The following is a 9,353-nucleotide window of genomic DNA, read 5'->3' as shown; positions in this document are numbered from 1 at the left end:
TTGGTTCTTGCTTTTAGGGTTCCGACCTGTGTAGTGAGAGAACTCATGACCTTGTCCTGTTCTGCCGACTTCTTTTCGAAAATCGAGAACATCTTCTTGACCTCCTCGAACGTTGTGGTGTTTGCGTTAGCGTTAACGTTCGTTGCTGGAGTATTTTCAACGTTGTCGTCGGCGGCGTTGCCGTCACGAGTTCGTTGGTTGTTGAGATTGTCGGTTGACATGTTTGATCGAGCGTTCGTGGCCGAGAGTTAGATTGATCCGTACCCCCCTCCTTCTAGCGCCAAACTGTGGGCACCAAAATTTGCATTGTGGACTTCCGTCGATTTAGGAAGGCTAAGAAAACCTAACTTTCACAGGTCCATGATATCTGCTAAACCACACGCCAAACAATCAAACACAATAGTAAACAGACGTAAAAGAAATACGAAACACGAAATATGAATGAGTAAAAAGCAAGAGGAGATCTTATTTCGACTTTGTGTTTGAACAATTACAAACGGCAAGAGTCTCGGCCACAAGAGCTGTTGGCGAGTTCCCTAGTTCTAGTAACCTAAGACTGCTAAACCTAATCGAATCGAAGTTCGATAGCAAAAAGGAAATATAGCCTAATGCTCTAATTTCTAAGTTTGCTCTGGAATTTTTCGTCCCTCTGCATCTTCAACCTCGACGTCCTTATATACTCCTCCTAGAGGCAGTTTGCTATTTCCCTTTATGCCCTTGGTCGATGATGTGATCTTGGCTAGCAATGGAACTGAAGAGATGGACCAGCTTGAACCAGAGCTTGAGGAAGTTGAAGAAAGAACCGAAGAATAGCTTGAACCAGAGGGAACAAATGAGAAGGACCTAGAAGTACCGATTGGTCCAATGACAAGATCAAAGCAAGCAAGATTTCGACAAGCTCTTCATCAACTACTTCACACTATCCAGGGCAGTCTAGAGTGTGCTTACCCAACCACTCTGGTTGTTATTCAAGCCATCTAAGACATTCATCAAGAGAGGTGTTGTGACTTGCACTCTTTTCCTAAGTTTGGTTTTGTCCCAATGGGTTTTTCAAACAAGGTTTTTAATGAAGCTTGGACACAACACTTATACATGAGCCTCTTGATGAAACTAAGCCTAATCCAGGCCCATTTCCTACTCTAATTTCGTGCATGAAGAAACCAGGAGCCTTTTCTTATTTTCAAATTTAAACTTAGTCTTTGTTTTAATTGTTTTGAGTGTTTTCAAGAAGCTGTGCATGTACAGTCTTCTTCTCTTTATATTGTGGACGAAAATCATCAATAAAATCATCAAACTCTTTTCTATTAAAAATTATCTCTGAATCTTGTTTGATCAGGCTTGTTCTAAGTGTATTTCGGATCTTAGATCCTTACCTTGCAAGCAAACCCTTGATACTCCAAGATTCATTCCAAAACTCTTAGAAGTATCATCTCAATCCACCTCTTATTTCAGCATCACAATCGTTGGAGAACATTCAGGGACGTGATCAATCTATCCAGGATCACTTCAAGTGGTATAAGAGCAGATCTCCATCATTAGGTTGTGTTTTTCCAGATCTGCAACTTTTAGACTTTACATATTATGTTATCAGATCTGTTCTAAATCTAGATCTTGCTAGAAACATGTTTATAAGGGTCAGATATACCTAGAAAAAGTTTTAAAATTGCTAAATAATCTGATTTGATTTCCGAAATTGCAGATAAAAGAATTAGGGTTCTTCATGAAAATTTCAGAAATCTGATTATTCTAAATTCAATTCCATTACTTTCTGTTATATTATGTTTCTGTGATCTTTTTTACTGGTTTTGTGATTAGAATTTGATCAGGAACCATGGGGGAAGAAAACAATCAGAACAAGGGAATAGATAAACTTTTGCTGGCGGCCTTAACTGCGCAGATGTCTGCTTTAATGGATCAGAAACTAGAAGACTACAGAGCTGAGGTTGCCCGGTAAAAACGTGAGAGGCCTGGAAGAAGTCCAAACCAATCTGCCTCGGAGAGCTATTATAGTCATTCCAACTGATCTAGTGGCACCAGAAGAAGGAGGCGAGATCAAGAAGAAAGACCACAAACCAATGATCCTCTGGGTGGTTTGAAATTGAAGATTCCTGAGTTTAAAGGCACTGCTGATCCAGAAGAGTATTTAGAGTGGGAAAAGAAGATTGAACTTGTGTTCAATTGCAGAGACTACACACAAGAGTACAAGATGAATCTTACTCCTACTGAGTTCAAAGAGTATGCGCTAAGTTGGTGGGATAACTTGGTTACAGCAAGAAGAAGGACTGGAGATTTTCCTGTTGAAACCTGGAACCAGATGAAGGTAATCATGAGGAAGAGATTTGTACCAAGCCACTACCACAGAGAGCTGCACTTCAAACTCAGAACACTGTCTCAAGGAAGTAGATCAGTTGAAGAATATTATAAGGAGATGGAAACCTTTATGCTGAGAGCTGGCATACAAGAAGACAGAGAAGCAATACTGGCCAGTTTCATGGGTGGTCTAAACCGAGACATCATGGACATACTTGAAGTACATCATTATGTTGAGTTGGAAGAGCTTTTGCACAAGGCAATTATGTTTAAGCAGCAACTAAAACGAAGAGGCTACAAGTCTAGCTATGGAGCCATCAAGCCACACTACCAGAAGGACGAAAAGACCAGAGAATCCGAACCATTCTCCAAGCCTAAAGTGGAGGAACAAAGTATTAAAGGAAAGGAAGTTTCCACGGCATCCAAAACCAGAGACATACAGTGCTACAAGTGTAAAGGTTATGCACACTATGCCAGTAGCTGCTCCAACAAAAGGGTAATACTCATCAAAGAAAATGGAGAAATTGAATCAGAGGAAGATGAACAATCTGAGTCTGAAGAAGAAAGAGTGGAGATGCCAGCTCGTGGAGAGTTACTTGTCGCAAGGAGAATACTGAATCTGCAAGCCAAGACTGTTGGAGATGAGCAAAGAGAGAATATGTTTCATACTCGCTGTATGGCCCAAGGCAAGGTATGCAGTTTGGTTATAGATGGAGGAAGTTGTACCAACGCTGCAAGTGAAACCATGGTTGAGAAACTTGATCTGAAGATCATGAAAAGACCAACCACCTACAAGTTACAATGGCTTAATGATGAAGGAGAGCTGGAGGTGAAACACTAAGTTAAGATATTGTTGTCTATTGGGAAGTATGAGGATGAGATATTGTATGATGTCTTACCAATGGATGCTGGACACATACTGCTTGGAAGGCCTTGGCAGTCCGATAGAAGAACTCTTCATGATGGGTTCACAAACAGATACTCGTTTGAGTACAAGGGAAAGAAGACTGTCTTAGTTCCTTTAACACCACAAGAAGTCCATCTAGATCAGATAGCTTTGAAGAAGAACAAAGCTTCATCAGAATCAAAGACAAAACATGCTGCCAATCTGTTGCTTCAACCTAAGGGAAGTTCTTTACCTCACTTGCTGTTTGTTTTAAAAGAATGTTTAAACATAACAAAGCCAGTGCAGGATCTTCCTAGCAAAATACAGATGCTTTTGCAAGAATTCAAAGACATATTTCCAGAAGAAGCTCCACAAGGATTACCACCTATCAGAGAGATAGAGCATCAAATTGATTTTATTCCAGGAGCTTCACTTCTAAACATGCCAGCCTATAGAACTAATCCTTTGGAGACCAAGAAACTACAACAGCAAGTCACTGAGCTTATGGAGAAAGGTCATATCTGTGAAAGCATGAGCCCATGTGCAGTCCCAGTCTTGCTTATGCCCAAGAAAGATGGTAGTTGGAGAATGTGTGTCGATTGCAGAGCCATCAACAATATCACTGTAAAATATCGACACCCCATTCCTAGATTAGATGATATGCTTGATGAGTTGCATGGTTCTAGCATATTTTCTAAAGTTGATTTGAAAAGTAAATATCACCAGATTAGAATGAAAGAGGGTGATGAGTGGAAAACTGCATTTAAAACAAAACATGGGTTATGTGAATGGTTAGTGATGCCATTTGGGCTGACTAATGCACCTAGTACTTTCATGAGGTTAATGAACCATGTTCTTAGAACATTTATAGGTCATTTTGTCTTGGTTTACTTTGATGACGTTCTGATCCACAGCAAGAACTTGGATGAGCATCTTGAGCATCTTAGGAAGGTTCTAGAAGTGCTTAGAAAAGAATCATTGTTTGCTAATCTAAAGAAATGGGCTTTTGGAGCAGATAACCTTGTCTTTTTAGGTTTTGTTGTGAGTGCAGATGGAATCCAGGTTGATGAAGAAAAGATCAAAGCTTGGATTCAAGCAAGGCACGGTGGAGATATCGTGTGACTCTCAAAGTGCATTGTGTCTAGCAAAGAACAATGTGTATCATGAGAGGACTAAGCACATCAGCAGAAAGATGCACTTCTTCAGGGATATTATCGCTTAAGGTGTGTAAGTGTGAAGAAGATTCGTACTTCTAAGAATCATGCTGATATATTAACCAAGGTGGTTCGGTTAAGAAGTTTGAGGAAGCGGTGGACTTCCACGGGATGTACGAACACTGAGGACCATTCGTCATCGCCTGGAAAAGCACGGATTTGCTTAACCTAAGTAGTGGATCATGTTTGTTGTCATCAAGGTGGAGTTTGTTGGAATTCAGGATTACGTCAGAGACTACGTCAAGGAATCTATCAAAGATTTCGTTAGGATTTGGTGATGAAAATCAAATAAGATCGCATAACTTAAACCAAGACAAAGAAGTCATATTAGGAAAAGAAAATATCACTTTTATGGATATGGAAGTTGATAGAATTCTGGAAATATTACTTGCATGAAGTTATAGAAGTTGGTAAGTATTTTGGAAATATTCATAATAGGTTTATGGAAATGAGCGAATGCCCTAATTCAACTAGGTTAATGGAATAGACTCTTCCTATATAAAGGAAGCTCGTGTGTTCTCTTATCTATGGACCACGCAAGTTGATTTGTAAGCTTAAGAGAGAGATGTTCTATATCTTTGTGATTAAGGTTATAGTGGATTGCCTCTTGCCAGACTATTTTAGATGAACTCTGGGTAAACAATTTCTTGTATCCTTTTTCTATCTTTTCCGTGTTTTTCTTCGGTGTCATTGTTTGATTCCGGTTTAAGGTCAAAGTGTTCCTGCCATTATAGTTTTAACAGTTAGTCATTCTTTATCGACAATATATGTTAACATGATTTATGATAAATATGTACTATCAGTTTGACAAGACAAATTATTTTAAATAGAATTAATGATATTTGTAACAAAAAACCATGAACCGTTTCAATTAATAGAAATTGTCGGTAAAAAAGATGATCATATATACATATTTCGCGTTTGTCTCAAAATAATATATATATTATATGTAAAAATATTTATAGATGGAAATGATCTTATAGATATACATATTACACAAACTCTAATCTACCACCCAGCACTAGCCATCCTTCGAATCCTCCTTAATTTGTCTCCATTCTTCTCTTTGGTAATTTGGGTGCTTCTGTTCATCACCTGCATGCCATTATATGATTAAATACTATTAAAAAAATTTTAAGACCAATTTGTTACATTTACTTTATAACGCTTGTTTGAATAGAAACTAACGGTATCTCCAATAAAGTCAATTTGGTATCCAATAGTATCACATTTTTTTTACATGTAATGTTTTTTGATGAATCCATACTCGTGGATGACCTCTTGGAATTTATTTAATATTTTTATGGGGACAGTACAATGGAAATTTGATTATTACCTCTTGCCTTCTTTTCTTTTCATTCTCTTCCTATCAAGAAAAAAAGTACGAATTGTATAAGAATTAATAATAATAACAATAATAATATTTGTTTCAATATAAAAAAACATAGATAATATGTGGTTGCAATAATGATTAATTAAGAAAGTACCACAATTTTCTTCAGCTTCAGATTTTCTTCCGTGAGTTGGTTCAATTCCAACTCCAACTCCACAGTATACGCCTAAAAAAAGGTTAAACTCCCGATGACAAAAAAGAAAGAAAGGTAAAACCCATAGGACACACACACATACGCCAAAACTTAAACGTTTTCTCTAAGAACTATATCAATAAATAAAGGTACAAACCAGATTCGATAAAAATAGTAGGCAAGATTCGATGAAATTTGTATCTATTTGATCCCAGACTTACTTGTCTCCGGGCTCGAGACCGTGCCGCAGATTCGCGGTTTTTAATCATCCGTCGCTGTCTCCGCTCCATCAATATCTCGGGTGGACCGTCAATTATTCGTTTCTGGATCCGAAAAGCATTTAAACCGGGTAAGTACTGATCACTCCTCTCCTTTCCGGTCATACAGCTTGAGGATTCTCCCATACCCGAGTAAAATGGCCGATTTTCATTGAAACCTGTCCGGTTATCACCATAATTGTTTTTGGTTTGACAATGTAAACCGACTCCGAACTCCGGATTATAACCGAAATCAGAACTCGACATCTTCATCGTTGTTTTTAATGGTTCTTGAACAACCCCAGCCTTAACAAGAAAATCCTCAAGCGTGATCTCACCAAGGGTTTGTTGCCGGCGATTATCTTCGTCGGGGTTTTGACCGGCAATTGACGACGGTGGTGGTTGTTGTACGCCGTTTTGTATCTCAAACCAAACTTCCTCGACGGTTTTCTTGTACAAAGGTACGGGGACTGACAACGAACCTTGACGTGGCACTATGGTCGGTTTCTCCCCATCCTGTTGGGCGCCAGCTCCCCCGCCGTTGTTTTCCTCGACAGTCATCCACATGTTCGCGAGGAGCTCGTCCATATTCATTGCTCCAAAGCTCTTGCCGCTTTTCATCTGAATCTCGTCAAGAGTCAGTGACATGATCGAGTTTTGTCTGCCTACTGGTGGGTGCTCCTCTACTGCTGTTTCCTGTGGATACCTTTGCAGTTGCGTTTGGAGATCGTGGTTGAATACATGGAAGGTCGAAGTCTCTGATTCGAGACCCGGCATCGTTTTAAGACCTATAAATCTTGTTATGTGAACATGCATTCATATATCAGTAAGAGAATCTAAAATTTTAAACAAAAAGTTATGAAATTAATGGATACAGAATTACAATAAGCCAGAACAATTATTATGAACGTCAATTTCATTACAGAATGTGAGTGTCTGTAAGATATTACGAAATTTGCTTTAAAAGCTCAATTGAAAAGCTTAACTGATTTTATTTCTAAAAATTAAAAGAAACGATGAGAAGCATAACTATTGGAATATGTTGTTTATCAAAAAAAGAAAACCTATTGAAATATGTTGGCTAGGACACCATGAACCAAGTTTGCATTAGATCACAGATTGTGCCAAAGAAATATAAACAACAGAAATAAAAATCTTGTTACCCGGAACAGTAATATAGGGAGAAGAAGAAGAAAGGAAAATAGCGAGCAGTGATGTGTCAGTGAAAACTAGAGCTTACGGAGATACTTTTAAAATGAAGATGAGGCGGAGTTTACAATGGTGACATTTCTCTGTATATATAAGCATGCATTATTTTGGTAAAAAGAAAACATGCATGCACTCGAGTGATATATATTTTATTTTTAATTTATATGATTAGTAAAGAAGAGTGTAACTGCAACAAAAATAAAATAAATATTTGATGTTTAAAAAATATATATATATATTGAAAAATGCCTTTCAAGTAAAAAGTTGATGTTTATTAATGTGGTACGTCGAATCTGGTACTTGATTATTTGCTTTCTTGTTTATCGACTGACACGTTCATGACGCTTGTCTCAATTTTCCTGCTAAAATTCTTTCATATATTCTCCTGCGAAATTTTACCTCACTTTTACTTTTACAAGGATTTTTGCCTCCAAGCTAATTGGTCTTATAATATATATTATAGATAAACTAATGCAAGCATCTACATTTTTTTTTCACTACGAAAAAAATTTCTACTACTAAAACAGAAAATAGTTTGAATAGTTAAACTGAAATAAAATATCCAACTATAAAAACAATTTATCGTTTGAGCTAAAGAATCCGTAATTGCATTTCTAAACAATTTTCTATACACGTTTTAATACTTTTTAAATATATACATGCATTGTAACGCCTCGACGGTTATCCAAACACGTGTAAAATTATACGGTTTATACTATCGAGGATGACGACTTTTGTGAGACGTTACAATTCGTAAATGAGAATAATTTAAATATTTCAATTTTTGGTATATAATGGTGTATATAAGAAAACTAAAAAAAAATGATTTGATTAATCAGTGAATAGCATTTCTAGTCAACATTACGAGAAAATTTTATAACTAAACACAATTCAATTGAAAGTTTCATAACTGATGACATATTGGGAAATCATTTTTGATTCTGTGTAAGCGAGGATGAAATACACGAAAATATCACAGTGATATTACTACTAAGTGTAATAAACAAAATTTTGAACTTTCCAACAGTAAACTACCAACTATCAAACAAAAGTGTAATCCGCAAACAGATATTAGACGTGGAAAGATAACGTGCAGTGAGGGTCGGAGCGTTCCAATACAAGTGACCGCAAGAAGAAGAAATATTATTAGGTGCGTGGAGCAAAGTCCCTCAATCAGAAATTTAATGAGAATAGAATAAGGTTTAGGAAAACGGTGGGAAAAACTCTCTGTGAATAACTTTCTAAAATAGCTTGCACCAGGGTTTCGGAATTCTCCTCAGGTGTGTTTTATGTTGATTTTACCCCACCGGTTTAGTTTTCCGAGCTGGTAGGTTTACTATCATAGTTTAGCTATTGTCGTCAAAAAAAAAAAAATACCTCGCATGAACATGACTAATATTACTAATGATGAATACAATAAATACAAATAACAAAGCAAAAGAAAATACAATAGAGATACAGTAATCTAGATCTCGAGTAGGTAATTTAAATGGTGCTCGATGAATAATGATCATCGCTTTGCTTTTTATACTGATCAGTTTGCTCCGACTACTCCGCGTATCTAGGGGCACATGTCGTGCTTTGCTCCGGAGATCTCAGATTGTTATGTAACCGATTGACCGCGAAGTGACCTTCTTTTTTATGCTTATCCATAGACTTGAAGCTCGTTATCTCGGGCTGCGAAGTACCCCTTTTCGGGTAAAATAGTTGGATTTCTCTGATGGATCGTGTCTTCATTGTTAGATATCATTGCGAGTGGCTTTTTCTGGGGTGAATTAGTGTGATAAATCCTACTCACCAATGTGCATGTATGATCTTGAAAAAACCTATTTTTATCATATGTAAATTGATATTTCACCGAAAGAGTTTTAGTACTTCAGAGTTTGTCTCAGACTAGTTTAAAAACTAAAGACACACACAGGTCCAACCCCACAACATAAATTTGACCAAA

The 9,353-nt window shown here is 37.2% G+C and overlaps 2 protein-coding genes across 5 annotated transcripts; one reads left to right on the top strand and one right to left on the bottom strand.

The window, feature by feature from the left end:
• Positions 1-1,831: 1,831 nt before the first annotated feature.
• On the top strand, positions 1,832-3,151 carry LOC125583145. Its single transcript, XM_048749731.1, has 2 exons — positions 1,832-1,950; positions 2,038-3,151. The coding sequence occupies exons 1-2, from the start codon at positions 1,832-1,834 to the stop codon at positions 3,149-3,151; spliced, it is 1,233 nt and encodes a 410-aa protein (XP_048605688.1).
• A 2,179-nt stretch (positions 3,152-5,330) lies between these two features.
• On the bottom strand, positions 5,331-7,506 carry LOC106452141 (ABSCISIC ACID-INSENSITIVE 5-like protein 1). 4 transcript variants are annotated; one of them, XM_013894169.3, is made up of 5 exons: positions 7,357-7,506; positions 6,158-6,989; positions 5,898-5,969; positions 5,747-5,776; positions 5,331-5,505 (listed from the first exon to the last, which is right to left on the bottom strand). In XM_013894169.3, the coding sequence occupies exons 2-5, from the start codon at positions 6,968-6,970 to the stop codon at positions 5,419-5,421; spliced, it is 1,002 nt and encodes a 333-aa protein (XP_013749623.2). In that variant the 5' UTR covers positions 6,971-6,989; positions 7,357-7,506; the 3' UTR covers positions 5,331-5,418. The 4 variants fall into 4 exon arrangements, with proteins under 4 accessions (XP_013749623.2, XP_013749624.2, XP_048608818.1 ...); XM_013894170.3 differs by having other exon boundaries at positions 6,158-6,981; positions 7,357-7,494; XM_048752861.1 differs by lacking the exon at positions 7,357-7,506 and adding an exon at positions 7,224-7,244.
• Positions 7,507-9,353: the final 1,847 nt, after the last annotated feature.

The sequence above is a fragment of the Brassica napus genome, chromosome C3 (genome assembly GCF_020379485.1).
Source record: "Brassica napus cultivar Da-Ae chromosome C3, Da-Ae, whole genome shotgun sequence".
Lineage (NCBI taxonomy): Eukaryota > Viridiplantae > Streptophyta > Magnoliopsida > Brassicales > Brassicaceae > Brassica > Brassica napus.
The sequence above is the reverse complement of the archived record's forward strand: the minus strand, read 5'-3'. Positions and strand labels throughout refer to the sequence as shown.

What these genes read in the sequence shown, in the direction of transcription:
- LOC106452141 (XM_013894168.3), bottom strand. Translation starts at nt 7,009, where the DNA reads ATGCATGTTCACATAACAAGATTTATAGGTCTTAAAACGATGCCGGGT. An exon ending in TGAAGCTGAAGAAAATTGTG is followed by an intron (nt 5,777 to 5,897) that starts GTACTTTCTTAA and finishes TTTTCTTGATAG; the next exon opens with GAAGAGAATGAAAAGAAAAG. An exon ending in AAAAGAAAAGAAGGCAAGAG is followed by an intron (nt 5,506 to 5,746) that starts GTAATAATCAAA and finishes AATGGCATGCAG; the next exon opens with GTGATGAACAGAAGCACCCA.
- LOC125583145 (XM_048749731.1), top strand. Translation starts at nt 1,832, where the DNA reads ATGGGGGAAGAAAACAATCAGAACAAGGGAATAGATAAACTTTTGCTG. An exon ending in TACAGAGCTGAGGTTGCCCG is followed by an intron (nt 1,951 to 2,037) that starts GTAAAAACGTGA and finishes TAGTGGCACCAG; the next exon opens with AAGAAGGAGGCGAGATCAAG.